The sequence below is a fragment of the Microplitis mediator genome, chromosome 11, assembly GCF_029852145.1.
Source record: "Microplitis mediator isolate UGA2020A chromosome 11, iyMicMedi2.1, whole genome shotgun sequence".
NCBI classification, from domain to species: Eukaryota; Metazoa; Arthropoda; class Insecta; order Hymenoptera; family Braconidae; genus Microplitis; species Microplitis mediator.
In genome coordinates, this window is record NC_079979.1 from 20,127,162 (window position 1) to 20,149,303 (window position 22,142).

Here is a 22,142-nt window from a genome sequence, read left to right on the forward strand (position 1 = left end):
CCAAGTCTAAATCAAGTTTTATTTTTGACCCGGACACTTCTATTTGGATGCGAAATGACTATATATTATGTTTATGATAAACTTTTGCTGGCGTATGAATATTGATATTCTGGTAGAAGATGTACAATAATTGGCTATCATCAGCTGAAAACCGTTAATCGAGTTGTGAGATAGTTGTTGAGTTATCGACATGAGCGCATAATATTAAGAAAGTTCAAACTCCGAAGCACTCATGATGATCAGCAGCAGCACAAGAGCGATGCTTTACCATCAGGCCGGCACACATTTACATCGAACATCAACAGCATATCCACACATCGCACATCCGTTGCCTGAATTAACCGGTCTACGTCATCTGGCTAAGTCTCGTCGTGGTACTCGTCATCCCCCCACGATATATTACTCCACGATGTCTCGTGCAATTTACGTACGATTATGCAGATGCCACCAGACTCAAGCTCGCCTACAATAAACGTGTGCTGTCTGTGTGTGTGTATTATGTGCACAAATTTGTCCGTATGAGTTTGGGGTTTATCCACTCCCATATCCACATTTCGTCGGCTGTAACGCCTGGCTGGCTGGCTGGTTGATGTATATTACATTATATATTATTGTATGTACGTTACATCCATGACTACATGTATGGGATTTCGCGAGATGAATTCACTGCAGCTCGATTGACATAATGCACTAAGTTATCTTGTTGTCTTATTCATTCACTCACCATACAGCGATATGTAAATAAGTTTCAGTCAGTGGGCTGTGTGCTGTATGAAAGAGTAACGTCTCTCTGAATAAATATATACATCCATACATATCTCCGTCTATATTTATTTCATTCTTTTTCCTTTATTCCAATGCCTGTCTGTCCTCCTCGCGGGTGTGTGCTCAAATAATGCCTACAATTACCCGAACCAACAACCATTACTCGCGATTCTTGTGTACACTCAAGAACACACTCGCTGTGGGTGGATTTGTTTTATCAAGATTAGCATTAAACCTTTAAACCTAATATTGTTCAACTTTTTCAAGACCTAATACTTAAATTTTTACCATTGCTGCAATTGCAATTTAGTGGAATGAATAGCGGCTTTAATAAGATCGGCGTTTTATTATCGAATAAAATAAGGCTTTAAAAAATATGTGAATTATTTTCTGTAGTCGTAAAGTTGTCCAGCCATGAAGAAGCCAGACAAGCTAAACCAGCTAGCAGTGGAGGGCCATTATGATAATATACAAGTGGTTACATAACAAGTGCCGATCACGTGGTAACGGTTCATTAAGCCCGCGTGTGCATTACGTACAATATAATATAATAAACACGAACTGAGATGATCTAACGCGTATTATTAATTCATTTGTAAATCTAATCCAATCGTTATCCATCAGAAACATGAACCAATCAATTAGCCATTTTACCATTTAAATTTATGGTTAAAAAAAAACAAAAGTAAAGTTAACGACGGACTGGAGTTTAGACAGGGAAAGTTGCTCATGGAAACCCACTTTAACATCATCATCATCATCATCAAGTCGATGATTAACGTCGCTAATGCACGTCAATTTTTTTTCCTCTTTTCCATCATCGCCAATCACTCGGTCTAAGCAATACTTTTCCATGCACCGTCTAAAGATTTAATTAAGGTCATCCTATTTATCTGGTGCTCACTCGACCTACTAGCCCACATTTAACTCGGGTTTCACAAATAACAAATGTCAATTATCTGTTTGTGTTTAAAAAGTTTAAGCATGTCATGTGTGATATTAATTTTTAAAGAGTTATCCGGTTGGTCTGATAAGTTACCGCGTATATCTGTATATGTTTTCCAAACAATATATGCAGAAACGTTGAAAATTGTTTGTAGTCGGATTCTCGTGCACAGAGGGAAAACCAACCACCGTATGATACTCTATTTCCAACCCCTTAACAGCGTGTTCTGTGACTCCCTACAGTCGCTTGATTCCACCTATTCTCTCCCAATTTAATTCCCAGCACCCGCAATGTTCGCACACACGATCATCGTTGTTATATACAATATACAACTCTAGGTTTTAGCATTGCGTATATATATTTACACATATATATGGAGTACAGTAAACTGTAGAGAGCGGATGGATTCAACCGTGGACAAGAGAATGGGGAAGCAAATGATAGCTCAAGGATATATATGTTGAGAGAGAAGGCTGCAGTTATATATTACTGATGATGCTGGTTGTGTAATTAATGGTTGACAAGTGGAAAACATTACATTGTTTTAACACAAGCATTTTTATATTAACAGTCAATGCTGTGACTTTATCGAGGGACCCTTGTAGGAAAAAAAATATTGACAACGGGGCCAGTCTTGGCACAATACTGGGTTACCCAGGCTCGGCTTCCAAAGGTAAGTCCAACATCCGACCAACGTTCAAGTGACGACTCTCCGTTTGCCAGTCTTGGGCCAAGATTCAGCCAATACTCAAGTGACAAGCCTTGGTTTGCCAGTCTTGGGACAAGGTTCAGCCAATGCTCAAGTGACAAGCCTTGGTTTGCCAGTCTTGGGACAAGTTTCAGCCATTATACAAGTGACAAGCCTTAGTTTACCAGTCTGAATAACAAATGGTACCTAAAAACCTCTGGCTTCTGTGAATAGCGTAACAGCCTAGTGGATAAGACGCTTGCCTAGCAGTCATGAAGGACTAGGTTCGAGACCCAGCTAATGCAAAAAAAAATTAGTTTCATCGATCCACCTGATTTCTCTGTGTACAAATTTATTTCCATATGTTACCATCACGCACATGTCTACGAATATTTTTTTTATTTATTTTTAATAAGTATAGGTGCTTATTTAGCAACAGTCTTGGCACAATACTGGCTCTCGATATTGAGCCAATACTAAGATGCAGTCTTGGCACAACTCTGTCACTCAAGCTTTCCCCAGAGTTAATAAGTCTTGCGCCAAGCCTCGGCCAAGCTTGGGCCTATTGTTTTTTCCTGTAAGGGGAAGGAAAACCAGCGATGGCACTATTGGGAAAAGTGTAAGTTGGGAATCGCGGGAATGGCAGCAGCGGCAATTAATGATGAATGTGTCGATTTAAATCGAACGGTATGCTGAGATAAAAGTTGTAATATAAGCGTGGCATGGACGAAGAATAGTGTAAAGTTGGTCGGGATATATCGAGGTCGACCGGTTCCCGGCCGCTAAAGGGACATTGCGACAGCCTGGACAGTAACCAGCTAAAGCTAAAGACCGTTTGGTTCGGCTGGTTGTATATCCCGCGGTGCATTGAGAACTCCGGGAATTTAAAATAAATTATTATTAGTCGCATGTGCACAGCCGGCTTTCGAAGAAAGAAAATGTTCGCGACTGGAATTATTATCGTACTCGTCACCGCTAATGCTTCGGAACTGGACGATTGACGAGAGTTGACGCCGCGAGTTTTATTTCTACGACTATTACTTTTTTTATTGTTTAATTTTTTATATTTATAGATTTCTCTCACTCTTGTTTGTATCAGAAGATAAAAATGGGGCTAAATAGTTGATAATAATTTATCGAGTGCGCAGTTAAAAACAAGTTTTTAATGCTAATTAAAAATAGCTATCGGTATATTTTTAAATTTTAATATCTACTGGAGTTTTAATAATAAATTTAAAAAATATCAATTAGCATTTAGTGAAATAAAGTTATCATGTAATTATTTTTAAAACAATTTCATCTATTGCGAATGTAATTATAATACCACATAATAACAACAATAACAACAACAACAACAACAAGCAATATCAAAGCTAGCTCGTCTTCCATCCGCTTGTTACCATTATACACACCATTATATTTATCTTTCTCTCCCGGTTATTCAGAGTACACCGACGAGCGGTTTATGATTTTGCTTAATTAATGGTTTCCTCGAGCCCTCGATCCCTCGTCGACACGAAATGCGCACGACCCGAGCATTAAATGCGCGTTACGCAATTTGGGAAAATTGTGAAACTGTTGATTCATGGTTATACGAGCCCAGCATTTCGTCGAGGGATTTCAGGGATTGCACACAAAAATAAATCATAAAAAACAATATTTTATAAATTATTAGACACCATTAAAGTTATCCCCAATAATAAAAGTAACGTTCATTTTATCAATGCATATTCTATTCAAAGCTTTTAATCCACCACCATAGAAAATTGTTAAATTGATACTTAATAAATAATAATAATGACAGATTACCCTGGCGGATCCGAATTACGGTAATTACCGAAATCTACCGTAAAGGACAATATTTTACGGTATAATTCGATATTTTACCGCAAAATATGGTCTTTGGCGGTAATATGGTATCTTTACCGTAATTTTCGGTACTGCACCGTAAGATATGGAAAATTACAGTAGCATACAGTACTCACCGTGAATTATGGTACAATATGGTATTTTACCGTAATTCACGACATTTACGGTACACGGTTACATTACTCTATAGTTTGTGTCACACCGCTCTCATGGGTTACATGACTAAATAACTCCCTTGCGTATCCGAATTACGGTAAATACAGTGATTTACCGTAATTTACGGTGCCTAGCAGAATTACGGTAAATTACGGTAATTTACCGCAATTCTGCTAGGTGCCGCAAATTACGGTAAATTACGGCAATTCACCGTAATTTACCACAATTTACCGTAGATTACCGTAATTTACGGTAATTCTGCTAGGCACCGTAAATTACGGTAAATCACTGTATTTACCGTAATTCGGATCCGCTAGGGCTAATTCAAAATATCTAATTTAAAATATCTGACGACAAAATATTTTAATCAACGATCATCGTTTTTGGTTTTAGATCAGGTTTTAATTCTATTATGGTACAAGATATTTTTGGATTAGATCTAATTTCTTACCTAGCGGATCCGAATTACGGTCAATACAGTGATTTACCGTAATTTACGGTAATTCTGCTAGGCACCGTAAATTACGGCAAATTACGGTAAATCACTGTATTTACCGTAATTCGGATCCGCTAGGATTAGATATTTTGACGTTAGATATTTAGGGTCAAATATTTAGTCGTGACACCCTCTCATGTGACTGCTCATACAAACTATAGAGTAATGCAACCATTACTATGCTGCATAGGAATTTTTACTTGACATTTTTCTCCTTGTAGTGTACAGTAATATATGGTAAATTACGGTCAAATACAAAAATGTACCATAAATTACGGCAGCATGCTGTACACGGAAAGATTTCAACACGATTGGTTACTGTTCTGCAGCCCTACACTGATTACTGTGCGGGACCTGACTGAGTCGTGTGCGCATATCATTCAGTCGGGTGCAGAACAGTAATCAGTCGGGTTCCAATCTTTCCGTGTACTGCACCGTAAATTACAATACAATATGGTGTATTTTACCGCAATATACCGTAAGGTCTCGTAAATTACGGCAAAATGCGGTACCGCACCATGAATTACAGTAAATTACGGCAAAAATGCGCTATATTAGGTAAAATTTGGTAATTTGCCGTAATTTACAATATATTACAGTAGTTAAGATCGACCAGGGTAATAGTAAATAAAATATAAAAGATATTTATAAATAAAAAAAATAAAAAAATAAATGTCTACAATACCGATGCTATTTTGAGTACTGAGTTCCCAGTCTTTCATGAGGATTTCTCGGGCAGGTCAGGATGACGGCGACGTGGTTGTACCTATAATACATACAGATCGTTTCGTAGATTTTATTTATATTTTTATTATATTGTCAACAACATTATTAAATCCACCATACAGAATTTCTGTATTTTCTACCTGCTGTAGATGCAAATAAATTGTTTTAAAAATAAATAAAATTGATTTAAAAATAAAATGTTAAGATCTTAAGATTATTGATCAACTTCCTACGCTTTCACGTAATGCGATGAGCAAACTTGTAAGTGAAATCGTCTGAGATAAAAAAAAAAAAACTAAATAGATTGCATGGTAGTTTGCTGTCGTTGCGATGATTTTCGTTCGCTGCAAGTTGCAACTCAGACGTCACGCTCGCGAGAATCTTCGGAAAGCGTGAAGACAGGCGTTAATGCTATATATACATCTACAATATACAACATACAATTGTAACCCTCCATTGTTATTATTTATTAATATTATTTTTATTGCTGAAAATGAATTTAAATCAACTCATACACGGCAACGAATATTTTTTTGCCCTCAATACCTCAACCTCAACTCTGCGTTCTTTGGTCGTTAAGCACTTCTACTTGGTTTTAATTTATTTTTTTTTATCTATCTACTGTAAATTGTACTGTACGGAATTACGTAAGAATGCGGTGGAGACTCTTTCGCTTGCCCGATTACGGCTGGTTGTTGGATTACGCGTTACGAATTGTTGCCACTTTTGAGACGGTTCGTTGCCGATGCGCATCTACTAAATAAAAAAACTCGTTCCTTTACACCATCACTCATCAAACGATATAATACCTTACACATATATACATATATATCTTTCTGCATGCAATAAATAATCCTTAAATACTTGTTTGAGGTAACTTGTTCACACTCCAAGTTTAATTTATTTCGAAATAAAGTTAATCCATAAATATTTTACGTCCAATTATATTCAATATTTTTAATTATTTATTGTATAATAATTTTAATTTCCAGGGACTGGGGCGACTCTTAAGTGAATAAAATTTTTAACAAATGGCCCATTTTACCCCGGGTACTTTGTATCGCTTTTAAATTTTTCCCTATTCGATATATGACACTGAAGTTAGCCGACGTCTAATAATTTTTCGACTTTTTTTTAAACGATAAATTATAAAAAAAAAAATATTTGAAAAAAATGCACCTGTAGTTTTTAAAATTTTCTACATGTGCATATTTTTAGTTTTTGTTTTTTTGTAATTTATTTGTTGAAAAAAAAATCCGGAAATCACTAATTGTCTGCTAACCTCTGGATGATATTCGATATTACTTGCGCTCTGCACATTTTTTGCACTGAAAAAAATTTTGGAATAAATGAGAAGCGTATGATTTTTTATTTATTTAATCTCGAGGTAAAATTTACTCCAGGAGTAATTGTGTAATGAATTTTTAAAACTCAAACTCCGAGTATCGAAGTTACAAAAAACGACGAAATTAATCAAATTTAAAAATTCAAATTGCATTTTAATTTTAATATAAATTATTTTAAAGCCGAGCAGTAATTACGTATAAGAGATAAAACAAAGTAAATCGCCATTGGCTAAACTTTTTATTACTCATCTCTCATTCATTTTTCTTGATATTCTGATGCCGAAAAAAATGAATTTCTAAATTCCCAAAGGCACTAATTTAAAAATTATTGAAATTAGGCTTGAAATTATGAAATGTATGAGTCGGTCTAGTTGTTTGATGATGGTGGCGTTTGTTGGTGAATATCGGTGACGATCGCGTGGCCACAGTCGACTCGGAAGCACCGCAGATGAGAGTTGAAGCTGGTGTATAGCAGAGCAGAGTAGAGTAGAGCAGAGTATGGATGCCAGAGAGTGAGGGCGGGTGGATTGAGCAACTGTAGGGTGTATTTGGGATGTATACACCCCGTTAGCCACAAGTACGGAAACGCTCGGCCCGCGAACGATGTTCAAGTCCTCGTTGCCTGGCTCTCGGTCTTGCTCTTCCAGCTCTTGTTCCTCTTGTTCCTCTTGTTCCTCATACTCCTGATTCGCATTGGTACCGTAGATTCTCTTGCTTATACGGTAAAATGTCCTAAGGGGGTGGGATTTACCGATGGTGCTGGTGAAGCTGGATGGGTGGACAAGGAGGAAGAGAGTGGAACCAGTCGAATTCCTAGCATACCGCGGGCCAACTGGTTAGCGAGCGATTTACGATATTGTAAACCGATGCGACGGCGGGTGCCGACCGCCGAACCTCAATCTAATAGTGGCGACTCTAGCTTCTGGCCAACGGTATGCAGGATACTACATTGTTGCTTGCCGAATGTGATACTGCTGCTCCTCTATTCCACGGCTATCCTTATCTCCTTCCTCGAAAAATTTACTCTAATTGTTCAAATATAACCATCATCAATTACAATTATTATTATTGGGACAATCAATAAATTTTATTCGTTATTCAAATGTTCGTTATTTTTCTGATGGAGAGCAAATGGAGAGAATTCAAAATAAAAAATCTGTAATATCGTACACAACAATCAACATCGGAATTCATTGGGTTCACAAATGAACCCGTATAAACAAAGCTAACATGAAATATATATGAGTAAGAGAGAAAGAAAATCAGAGGAGAGACATACTGGGGAGTAATTTCATTAGTGAATTCGGTGTACCAACGAATAACGTGGGCAATGAATACTCTCTCCTACTCCCTCATCACTACTCTACCAAATATATATATATATATATATATATATATATATATATATATGTGTATATGTATGTATGAATGTATATTATACATCAGCACGGTATGGATGAGTGGCGATAAATTGGAACAAAGGTCGACATTGCAGTAGCAAATCGAGAGAGTGAGATCGTGATACTGACATGTAGACAAAGAGAAGTGTGCAGCAAGCTTGTTGAGAAAACTATAATATAGTCAGAGTAATACGAGGGTTGTGGTTTGACCAGCCACGCGGAATAATGATATGTAATTGTCTTTCTCTCTTTTGCGATACCATATCTCTCTTCATTTGGTTATTCACTTGATCTGGCTGTTAGCTTGTGGGTGTGGCCAATTGACAATTAATCGATCAAGACTCAAATTGTTATCACAATCCACATATATCTCCCCTTAAATATGTCTCTTTAAACCCTTCAATCAGTAAATTTTTACTTTTCGACTTCCCGCTAAATTTTAAATTTTCAAACGAAGGGAAGTTATTGCTTTCGGTCTGATTTTCGAAAATTGAGTTTTCATCAGATGTCGATATTTCGAGACCCTAGAAAACTATTATATTTTCAGAAATGTATTTTTTTGAGCTCGAAATTTTAAGGTCAACGATTTTCCAGATTTTTTTATAAATATATGTCAGTTTATTTTAAACTATCAGTTTATTTTTGCACAATGAGTTTAATTTTTCCGGTAAATAAATTTTTTTTTTTTTTTTAAATAAACTGATGTGTTGTAGTTACATATATTTTATTTTCTGCACTAGACACTGCATATATATATAAAATCGGACAAGTAAATATGGACATGATTACTTTTAAATCTCATCTCCCCTGTTCGTCTGCTTGTCTGCCAGTGGTTAACCACGTGGGCTCGACATATCGCTGAATTACATCCAGACAGGGGATAAAAATTTATTAATGCCGTTTTCAAAAATTTTTTTATTTCATAATAAAAATTTGCGCATTTTCAAAAACCTCGAGTTGAATTTTTGTAAAAATAAAAATAAATTTCTATATGGTTTTTAAAATATATTGCTTCCATTAGTTCCAAAGTGTCAGAAGAGATCTACAGACGGGAAATGAATAATTAAGGCGGCGACGAGAAAGATGAGTTGGGATTAATATACACAAGAATACGTTTAAACACAAGCTAGAGTGTGATCTCAACTCGGCTTCTTAACTTCTCTTTACTCTTCTCTTAAGGTGTTTGGACACTAGCCAACATCACCGATAGACATACAACTCGACAGAATCTGTGCCAAAAACCTTCACACTCGCTTTTTTTCATTTATATTTATTTAAATACACGTATATTTATTTTTTATACGGCAAATAATTACACTGGAAAAAATCGGGAGTCAGCGCGGATTTTATTTAAATCCGAATTCGCTTATCCGCCACTCGGAGTTCCGGAGTTTTAGTCAAGAAAATTCTGCATACGGAATAAATAGAACTCGGACATAATCCGCGTTCACTCCACAAATTTTTTACTGCACATTAAATTAAAAATTAAGATTTTTTTTTGCCATTAATAATTTAAATATTTTTTCGCGGGATTTTAAATTTCAGTAAAACACCAGATGGTTTATAAAAAAATTTACAATACGTAAATTAAATTAAGATAAACTCGGTACTCTGGTACTTGTGTATTTTTACTGAGGACTTTTCACTATTTCTTCCTCGACTAATTTCCGTAATTTTGTTTCGCTTCGTTATATTTAACTTTCATGACCCGCAAATTAAACGTTGAATTTAAAAACTACCGCCCCTATTACCTCTTTACTTCTTTTTTAGTTATAAAATCGTTACAAAAAAAACAAGATCAAGCTTTATTATATTATCGCAAAACTTTATTTACATTTCAATTTAAATTTCATAAAAACTTATTTTTAATTCTTATCTACGCGCATATTTAAAATGTTTTTTTTTTATCTTTTTATTTTATGACCCGGTGAGTACTAGCAGGTGCCAACGTCAAGGCTATTGGAAATACTTGAGAGAATTTATTGGGCGTTTAAATACTCGGAAAATATTTTAAAAAATTCAGAGTCCGCTTAAAAACCCTCGTGTTGTAATAAAAATATGAATTTAAATTTACAGTAAATTTGAATTACTTTTTTCTGATTAATGAAATCTTTATTAATTAATTTGAATTTGAAATTCTTATGTCTTTCGTAATTTAGTTATAATTTGAATATCTTTATATTTTTTACTAGAGTGCGCTTGGCGTAGGAGTAGAGTTAAAATAGACTAATATCAGCTACACGGAAAAGTAGCCCGTGGATTCGTTCCTGTTGGGAATAACTCAGCACAATATAAACGTTTTTTGTTCATTATGATGTCCTCTAGTAGGAGAAACCCCAAAAAGTCCCAGAAAAAATTTAATTTTAGACTTATGACCCGATTCGGGTCAGGGAGGATACCACCCCCGTATTTTTATGGAAAGTGGCCTGTAACTTTGCTCCTATTGAGAATAACTGTACACAATACTAACATTTTTTGTTCTTTATGACATCCTTTAACAGAAGAAACCCCAAAAAGTCCTTAGAAAAATTTATTTTTCGAGTTCAGACCCATATGAGGATAAATGAGGATGAGGCAGTTCATGATTTCCTATGAAGAGTGGCCTTAAACTTTGCTCCTGTTGGGAATAACCCGTCACAATATAAACATTTTTTGTTCATTATGATGTCTTCTAGTAGGAAAAACCCTCAAAAGTCCCTAGAAAAATTTATTTTTTGAGTTCAGACCCATATGAGGATAAATGAAGATAAATGAGAATGAGGCAGTTCATGATTTCCTATGAAGAGTGGCCTTAAACTTTGCTCCTGTTGGGAATAACGCATCAGAATATAAACGTTTTTTGTTCATTATGATGTCTTCTAGTAGGAAAAACCCTCAAAAGTCCCTAGAAAAATTTATTTTTTGAGTTCAGACCCATATGAGGATAAATGAAGATAAATGAGAATGAGGCAGTTCATGATTTCCTATGAAGAGTGGCCTTAAACTTTGCTCCTGTTGGGAATAACGCATCAGAATATAAACGTTTTTTGTTCATTATGATGTCTTCTAGTAGGAAAAACCCTCAAAAGTCCCTAGAAAAATTTATTTTTTGAGTTCAGACCCATATGAGGATAAATGAAGATAAATGAGAATGAGGCAGTTCATGATTTCCTATGAAGAGTGGCCTTAAACTTTGCTCCTGTTGGGAATAACGCATCAGAATATAAACGTTTTTTGTTCATTATGATGTCTTCTAGTAGGAAAAACCCTAGAAAGTCCCTAGAAAAATTTATTTTTCGAGTAAACGACGTCAGGCAGATACGGGCAGAGGACACTGCCTATGTTTTTACATGAAAAGTCGCCCATAACTTTGCTCCTGTTGGGAATAACTCCAGACAATATTAACATTTTTTGTTCAATATGATGCCCTCAAGCCGGAGAAACCCAAAAAAGTCCTAAGAAAAATTTTATTTCCGACCAAGAGTTGATATGAGAATAAATGAGGATGACACTGTCTATGTATTTTTATGAAGAGTGGCCTATAACTTTGCTCCTATTGGGAACAACCCATCACAATATAAACGTTTTTTGTTCGTTATGATGTCCTCGAGCAGGAGAAACCCCAAAAAATCCCGAGAACATTGATAACATTAATCAATTAATTGAAATCTACTCTAATAATTATTTGAAATAAAGGCAAGTAATGAAATAAATTAACGAGCTGTGGCTCTCGAAAATAAAATAATTGAACAAAAGTGTATTATATATTTCTACATATAAACACTAATGTTATTATAAAACAAAGTGTAAGAAAAAGCAGGAAGAACAAGCTCTTGAAAATCACACTTGTTGCTGCAGCGCCCTCGATCCTTCCTACACTACTAGGAAGTCGCCTCATTGGAGCAGCACTTTAACGGGCCAAGTGGGTATTAAAAGAATTTACGAAGCAATTTCGAGTCCCGATCGTGCAAAAGCGCCCTTTGCTTGCTTTTAGTGGAAAAATCTAAAAAATATTCAGCCAAAGAAAATAATTAATTGAAGAAAAAAACTAAATCCCCGTCAGTTGGTCACTTTTTTTACTTGACATAAATTAGCTCTTACTGCCACGACATTTTTGTATCAGCAGATAAATTTATCAGCGGTTTCTAAAGGAAAACAATTCAATATTTATGTTTATAAATGAAATGTTTGCAAATGAGGGCCGTATCTTTACCAGGAAAAAATGAGGTACGATTAAATTTTTCCGTGAGATTCGTGACATTGACGTCGTCAGAGCATCTTAAATATGCGTCGTCGTCATGGCCGTCGTAAAATAAAATATCGACACGCGTTCTCAGCTCGCACGTAAATAATAATAAACGTCTCAATAAAATAATAAAATTTATTGTAATTCCATTTGAGTAAATGAAATGTTGATATAGTCGGGCACAATATCGTGAATTGGGAAATAAATGGATAAAAAAAAAGGCAAAGAAAGCAACACTCAATCACAAAGGAGCACGAATGAAAGACGAAGAAGATAAAAGAGTAGCGATAGGTGTACAGCCGGAAGTACGAAGCGATTCCGTTTATCGATTCGCAACCGACGCCTCGAAAGACTTGAGTCTTTCCTTTTTCTGCCCACGTCTTCCGCTTGCCTTTTACCTCTCACCATCTACCATCTACCTTCTGCCTTTACTTATTTTCCTATACTACTATCCACTCTTCTATTCGACTTACACTATTGGCGAAACGATAACTCGGTACGTCTACCATAAATCAAACTGCCAGGAGTGCTCTTCTCTGCCTCACCTACACTCGCCATTTCACCACCCGAGACCCTCCATCCATATCCTTCTTTCAGTCTTTTCATCTCCTTTACTCTTTTTTACTACTCACTATATATATATTCATACATACAATGTGTACATCTATATATCTATACATCTATACATTTCTTGTACTCCGTTCCGTTCATCCTTTCACGTCCTCGTTCACTCACTTTTTTTTTATATTGTTTTGTTCTCTACTTCAACATCATGAATTACGAATGATCTTTAGATTTTGTTTTTGTTTCCACATTAGTCTGATTCAATATTAAAGTCGCGTGGAAAATTAAACGCTAAACAAATAGCAGTTGATTAAATTTAAAATTCAAAGTGTATGTTATTGAAAAATAAAAAATTTTAAATTAATGTGAGGGGGGTTGGCACTTTTTTATTTTTCGCACTCGAGTGGACGATCGAAAATGTCCTTGATGCACTTGTACAGTAAATGGAGGCTTTGCCCAAATTTTTCCCGCAACCGAACTCTCTAAAACTAAATAAGTGAAAATTTCACTAATTGAAATAGTGATCTTAAAACTCACTACAAAATTAGTGATTTTGAATTAGATTCACTAATTCATTAGTGATTCCCCGGATTTTACAATGATTACTAGTGGCGCCTCGCTTAAGGACTTTTTATTCTATCATTGAATTATCAAATTCAGGGCAAAATTAATTACGATAATTTTTAAATACAACTGAACAGTATTAATTAAAGTAAGTTAATTAAATAAAAGCTAATTTAGTTGCTAAATAATACATCTTGTTATTTTTTAATAGCTTTATATTTTTACTCCAACTTTTTTTACCGAACCTTAATCAAAACCATCATTGACAATAGATTCAGGTTATGAGTTATAATTATGATATAAATATTTATCATACTAAAGTAATTTTAATTGTTAATTTAGTCGATGAAGTTGCTAAAAAAATTTTATAATCAATTACAAATAATAATCATAATAATAATAATATTTTGATACAATATTATTAGCAACGATACAATATTTTTCCAAATAAATCCTCGTCAAAAAGTGAATTAGTACATTTTTGACTAATTCAATCAGTGAAATTTTCACTAATTCTATATCTTGTTTTTGTTACTAATTCAAAAAGTGAACAGTCACTAATTCATAGTCGTATACTTTGGACAATTTAGATTAGTGAATATTCACAAGTAATTATTGGTTTTTCACTAATTTAGTTTTAGAGAGAATGAAAAATTTCACGGAAAACAGATCGTAAATTTTCGCTGTCTGGCGCGAAATTCAAAAAAGTGGTCAAGTGGGGGAAGTTGTTTTGGACTCAGTAACCGCCGATTGGGGGAAGAAGTTTGTAAGGGACAGGCTTATAACGGGTAGTCAACTGTATTACAATAGACTAATTATTAATGTGAGATAAAAATATTGTAATGATCAAGTATCGGCGTAAAAGGGCCTGGAGAAAATAATATAAAAGAAGAGAAGAGGAGAGACGCCATAGCCAGGAAATGCACTTGACGCACACAAGACGCTACGTCGCGAGGATGAGTCATCGGAGATACGTAAAACCGGTTTGTCGTAACACGAAAGAGCATTCTGTCTTGTTCTTTTTATACAACATCTCTTGTGCCTTGTCTTGTTCCTATCCGTTCCATTCCCTCGATACCAAGACCCTCGTCATCACGAGCATCGAATCACAGATGAGACTTTAAAGGCGGCACCGCAACGATTGTCACTTTGTTGTAGATACGATTCCTACCGCTTCTATACCGGGTGTTCCGATATATTACACATGATATTTATATACCTATATTTGTCCACGAAATTGCCAATAAAATATATGAAACGCCCATGTCTCAATTTATTATTTTTTTTAAATTACGCGGCTAAATTTTTTTACTTTCCCAGGAGCGAATTCACAAGAACTAGAGATCCAAGGGACAGAATATTGAAAGGGAAGAAAACTCCCTTTGGAGGGAAAATGGATAGAAGTAGACGAAAAAAAATAACTAGTCGCGTCGCAATGGCGCCCATTTGCGTCGCATTGTTTCACGCACTTGGCTTTTCAAGACGCGATTTAAATATCCTTAAATCTCCCGTTTACTAGATTTATAAATATCGACACATCGGTTCCATAAGTCAATGACACAAAAAATAAAATTTAACAACAAATATAATTATTTAGTTAAGTGATTTGTTGTTGAAAGTCGTAATTTGTTATTGCGAGTGGCATAGAGGGAAAAAGAGCCGAGTATTCTTGAAACCCGAGTTCTCGTCAGTCTTTCATATGAGATAATTAAACCGCTTGGAATGGCTTAGGTAAAGGGCAGGTTGTTTTTCTCGTCAGTTAGTAAACGTAAAAAAAAAAAAATAATAAATAAAATAAAAGTAGAGTCTCATGGAGAAAAATTCCGGGGATGCTACCGACAGAGCCAAAGACCACGAATACAAGGGATAGGAGCAAGGGGAGTCCCATTGAGGGAGAAAATAAAACGAGACGTGGTTTCTCACACTCTAAGGAACAAAGGAACAACGTTGAAAACAATCAGTGAGATTGTTTTTTTAATTTTATTCTTACTCAGCTAAATACGTAAAGAAGACTAGGGTTTACTTCGCCAGGAGTGAATGAGTGAAACGAGTTTAAAACCAAAGATGTCGTGTTATCTGAGCTACACATATTGTGATTGTTCTGGCAAGATAGTACAAGATGTTAAATATAAGAAAATGATAAATCATTTAGACAGTGACATTTGATCGAGACTGTACACTGAAAAAAATAATCGCTAGCTGCTAGCGATTTTTTTCTTTAGCAGCTAGCGATTTTTAATCGTTAGCTGCAAGCGATTATTTCGCTAGCGGCTAGCGATTTTTTCTTTAGCAGCTAGCGATTAAAAATCGCTTGCTGGAAGCGATTATTTCGCTAGCTGCTAGCGATTTTTTCTTTAGCAGGTAGCGATTAAAAATCGCTTGCTGGAAGCGATTTTTTCGCTAGCTGGAAGCGATTTTTTCTTTAGCGGGTAGCGATTAAAAATCGTTTGCTGGAAGCGATTATTTCGCTAGCTGCTAGCGATTTTTTCTTTCTTCATATATATATATATATATATTTGTTTTATTTTCGAGTTATACCGATGCTTAACTTTTTTTTATACAAGGATCCGATAAGTCAGTGTTAGCGAAAAAATCACTTCCAGCTAGCGGAAAAATCGCTCCCAGCAAGCGATTTTTAATCGCTACCTGCTAAAGAAAAAATCGCTTCCAGCAAGCGATTTTTAGTCGCTACCTGCTAAAGAAAAAATCGCTAGCAGCTAGCGAAATAATCGCTTGCAGCTAACGATTTTTAATCGCTAGCTGCTAAAGAAAAAATCGCTTCCAGCTAGCAAAATAATCACTTGCAGCTAACGATTTTTAATCGCTAGCTGCTAAAGAAAAAATCGCTGGCAGCTAGCGAAATAATCGCTTGCAGCTAACGATTAAAAATCGCTAGCTGCTAAAGAAAAAAATCGCTAGCAGCTAGCGATTATTTTTTTCAGTGTATGAGAGAAAGGTCGATCTGGCCTGTCTTAGCCCCGACTTGTTAGCTGGTTCGTGATGTAGCCATCATCAATTCAATATCCAATCCCGTCCCATTCCAAGTAAATCCCTGTTAGTTTATAAATACATCAGAATTGTTAAAAACAATAGAATGTCATTTGAGCGAACGGAACAATCGTTTGTATTTACAGTTTTAACAAATAGATACTTCGTTTTTTATTTCCATTTTATTTTCTAGCCTGTCTACTCATTAAATCGGCTGTCCGAATCGCTTTGTTTCATCGCCACCCTGAAAAGGCTCAACTGAAAAAAATAACTATACCAACTGTGAATGTTAAAATAGAGATAAAAAAAGAAGAAATGGATTCTGTGATGTTTTTTTATGTCTTGTTTTAACGGCGCAATACTTTTGTGGTCAGCCAAAGTGGCGCTTCCTCCTTTTCTGAGGTTCTTTAAAAAATAAAAAAACGACAAACTAGTCTTGGGACACAACAACTATCACTATATACAATATAGTTGGTTTTTCCTGGAGACAAAACTACATCTCTGTTGGTTATTTTATATTACTCGTACAACCCACCGTCACCGCCACCATCGCCACCGCTGCTATCACCGTCACAAAACAACGACCACCAATTAAGTATGAGTCAGGTAATTTTTCTAATGACACTGTCGAGAAATTGGTTAAGAGTTCTCTCTTTTCCATTTGAGAAATATGACCGTTTATATTTTTTAACTTTAAAACTCAATAAATTTAAAAAAAGGAAAAACAAATATTGGCTTTGTATTTAAAAAAAAAGTCATAAATAAAATTTTACTTCTTTTAAATAAAAATTAAATGTGACCATAAAACGTCGCGGTATTATATCCCAGGGTAAAATCTACCTGGAAAAAAACTTGTCAGTAAGATTTATTACAGCAGTAATCTATAGAAGTCTAGTGGTCAGGGCGTTGGGCAACATAAGAAGAATCGACGAGTCCAAAAAATACCATTTCGAAAAAATTTATCAATTGGTTTCCGTCAGCATTATATTAGATTCCGATTGGCCGTTTGAATTATGGCGCTGACGCGCGGGCTTTTTGAATTTTTCTTAAAAAAGCCGACTGACTGGTTCGGCGCAAAAATTTTATACTTTGTAGTGAAATACGATGGACATTAAATATAATACTCTAGATCTTTGAGATATATATGAAAACCGGATGTGTTATATTAGATTTTTTTACACTCGCAAAAGTTTAACTCGTTCTCATTTTTACTCCGCTTTGAAATTTGTTCTAAAGAGACAGATCTGGACGCGGACAAGTGTCTGAAGATTGGTGATCAAATGTACCAATCAACTACTCAAATTACCAAGTTTTGCTGAACAAGAGATCCTTCATCTCATAAATTGGACTCATACTTGACCGGTTATCGAATGCAGAATACAAAAATAAAGATTTATACCTCATTGCATGTGAGTTTTATAAAGTGTTGTGTCTTGGGAGACCTAGTTTATTTAATCATCAACTAAAACTTAAATCTAATGTAATTTCACGTAGAAATCCATTGCGAACGGATACACTTCAGGTCCCTTTTGCACATACAGCTTGCTATCAAAAGTCTTTTATTGTAGTAGGTTGTAATTTTTGGAACTCACTTCCATTTGAGATTACGTCATCAGAATCACTAGATTTATTCCGTCAAAGATGCTTTAACTATTTAATCGATTTAGAAGAATCGAATGAACTATAGATAATAATATTTATGAGTATGGAACTGTTAAAAGTCTGTTGGAGTGATTTGAATTGAGTCTGAGTTTTGAGATGAGTCTGGTTATATGTTATAAGTTATAAACTATAAGTTATAAACTATAAATTACAAATTATAAATTTAAGCTTTTCACTACATGTAATAATTATTTTGTATATGATCGAAAGAGGTCAAACCTTACGATTGAAAATAAATAAATAAAAAAAAAAAAGATAATTAAATCCTATACGATTTGAACGCAATTAGCATAAACACACAAGTTTATAATTTAATTCAATATAAATATACATATGTATGAAACACATATACTAGTTTTATGTATCTTGTCTCAAAGCGGAAGCAATGGTTATGTTTTTAAACCTCGATAATGCTACCGATAATAAGGATAATTATATTTATCATAATTGCGATAAATTGTTTATGAACTCATTCTCCGCAAATAAAATAAAACTCATCATATCAAGGATATATATATTTATGTAGTATGCAGGTATGCATTGAATGTCTACTCGAGGTGAAATTGACATAAAGAAACATACGACATAAATATATATATCTGATAAATAATATTTATAGTGAGTTGTGTTTGATATTATTATAAATATTTTTTGTGTCCGGTGATCAAAGGAAATAGTACGGCAACAAACCGGCGCAGTGACTACTCTTAAACACGGCCATGTAAAGAAGAGAGAGTGATCAGATCACTAATTACTTTCATGTATATATATCTAACCTGGTGTAATTATCATGGAATGCATAGCATGGAAGTAGAGCTTCGTAAAAAATTAAGATGAATGATCAATTAGTAGTCAGGTCAGCGTTGGAACTTACCTGAAACAATCGAATGAAAATAAAAATTATTAAGTAGCCAATTAAGTTACTTTTAATATATGATAATGGTACAGATTAAATTTTGTTAGGGCGTTAAAAAAAGTTTGTAATTAATGGTCTTTTGTTGCGTTTTATTGTCGACTGACAAAACGAATCTATACACTGTCCAATGATCCCAATGATCCTGAGCCTCATGACTATATAGTAATTGGCTATACCGGATATATCAATATATATATTGTATGGACACATTTATGCATCGTATAGCATTTATAGACAAAACACGGATTGGCTGGAACGTGATTATCGCAAATTACGTTTGGGTACTTGCAATTCCATGTATGATTTGAATGCGCGTGGGCTATCTTGCGCGTGGGTGACTTGTACAGTTATCCAAACATTCACCATCATAATATCTACTGTACAACTTTATATATATATAATGTTCAATTATAACGTTCTATAATCCTTTCTATTTGACTATAAGTCTCTGTTAAATTAACTCGCTAAATATAATATATATATATTATAGGGTAAAAGTACCATTTGTGGCCACTGCTCCATTTTTTGACATTTAATACCTTTATTAATCCAAAAGTATAAAAGAAACTTTTATTGTAATATTGCGATAAGAGTATCTTTGAACACATTGTGAAATTTGATTATGTCAAATTACTTCATTTAAAATTTTCAAGTGTCCAAAACTGGCTCTCGTGGCCAAAAACTGTAAATCTCTACCCTATATATATATATGAATCATACCCGGGTCGAAAAAATAACAAAATATGACTTTTTCGACTTGAATAGATCCGAAGTAAGTCAAGTTAAGTCAAAAATGAATAAAAAACACATTTGATTTTGACTTTCTTTTGGCTAATTTCACCCACTTGCTATCTATTAAAGTCAAAAAGTCAATAAGTCAAAATTAAAAAAATTTAGGTAATTTGACTGCTTTAAGGGGTATAATTCCGGAGGCTGGGGGTGGCCTAAGATTTATGGCTGACATATCGACATCTATATACGAAACATTTCAAAAATCTCGTCATCCAGTAGATTTTTTACTTTCCAATTTTTGTTCCTTATGCGAAAAACGTTTTAATCTTCAAGTTAATAATTAAAATTATTTTTTTGACTCAGGTAATGATTATCATTTTTTTTCAAATATCATAGTAATAACTCTTCTACTTATTTATCTTGAATGTATTTTTAGAACGACACTTACTGTGTAAACATTTAACTGCGAGGTAAGTAAATATATTAATCAAATATTAAAACTATTAGCATAAAAAAGAAAAAAAATATATATTTCAAAAATTTATTTAAATTAAATTGAGTTCGTTGGGCATTTGGCAATAGATTTATGAGAGAAAATACAAGATAATTAAATTAGTACGCTAGCCAAACTTAATAGAAGCGATTCATAAGATGGGTTGATTAAATTTAAGAATAAACAGAAAGAGGAAAAGGTAAAGAAGAAGAAGAAAATGTTTGCCAAAATTACACTTTTCAAATTCATTCATGATACGTAAACAAACACGCACTCGAGGTTATTTGTTCAGTTTCTATCGTATGAAATTTATTGTCGTCAATACGGACAGTATTATTTTATATATATATATTTTTTTTTGAAGAGTAAAGCGACGATTTTCAATACACGTGTTGTAAGCAGTTATAGCTGGCTATTAAAATTTATCTACATTGTGAGAATACATAATGTGAAAAAATACTGAAGAGGCATACGAAATTTTATTTTAGTGACATAAGTACACAACTACTTTGATGAATACAAATAATATTTAAACTTTATCTAGTTTTTAGTTTGTTGAAATAGATATAGAACCTTATCATGTATAAATATATGTACTTCATATTATATATATTTTCATTTACAGATAATTATTAACCGGTAATGATTAAGTAGCCAAAGATAAATATCTGACGGGAAAAAATGATAATGGCAAATTTATCATTTTTTATTCGAGAAACCAGAATTTATATCTAATTGATTTAGTATTAAATATTTTCAGCAAATAGACGTTTATTAATTTCCAATAAATCTATAGTTTCTGAGAATAAACAATTAATACCCAAATTAAAAATTGGAAAATCGATCCATTAACCAGCTTCCAAACTCCGCGATATCTTAAATAATTAAACAAATATCTAGATATTTTTACTTCGGTAAAATTGAAATAGAATACAGAGTAGGGCAAAACGGGCCACTCCAAAAATTTGGTAAACAATTATTCCAACTGTCTGTTACGATGCGCATCGTCATTTCTGCTCTCTAAAACGAAATAAGTCAAAATTTCACTAATTGAAATAGTGATCTTAAAATTCACTACAAAATTAGTGATTTTCAATTAGATTCACTAATTCATTAGTGATTCCCCGGATTTTACAATGATTACTAGTGGCGCCTCGCTTAAGGACTTTTTATTCTATCATTGAATTATCAAATTCAGGGCAAAATTAATTACGATAATTTTTAAATACAACTGAACAGTATTAATTAAAGTAAGATAATTAAATAAAACCTAATTTAGTTGCTAAATAATACATCTTGTTATTTTTTAATAGCTTTATATTTTTACTCCAACTTTTTTTACCGAACCTTAATCAAAACCATCATTGACAATAGATTCAGGTTATGAGTTATAATTATGATATAAATATTTACCATATGAAAGTAATTTTAATTGTTAATTTAGTCGATCAAGTTGCTAAAAAAATTTTATAATCAATTACAAATAATAATAATATTTTGATACAATATTATTAGCAACGATACAATATTTTTCCAAATAAATCCTCGTCAACAAGTGAATTAGTACATTTTTGACTAATTCAATCAGTGAAATTTTCACTAATTC

General features: G+C 34.0%; 1 protein-coding gene across 13 annotated transcripts in view; it reads right to left on the reverse strand.

The window, feature by feature from the left end:
• Nucleotides 1–22,142, reverse strand: part of LOC130677030 (protein scalloped) — an 84,973-nt gene that overhangs the window by 43,929 nt on the left and 18,902 nt on the right. For 6 of the 13 annotated variants that reach the window (XM_057483550.1, XM_057483554.1, XM_057483551.1 and 3 more), the window contains one exon: nucleotides 5,606–5,686. The exons of 2 other annotated variants lie outside the window; for them this stretch is intronic. In XM_057483550.1, coding sequence (XP_057339533.1) covers nucleotides 5,606–5,642 — 37 coding nt within the window. In that variant the 5' untranslated portion in view covers nucleotides 5,643–5,686. Of the gene's footprint in view, nucleotides 1–5,605; nucleotides 5,687–19,171; nucleotides 19,270–22,142 lie in introns of all 13 variants that reach the window. 5 more of the 13 variants (XM_057483559.1, XM_057483558.1, XM_057483555.1 and 2 more) reach the window with 2 other exon arrangements.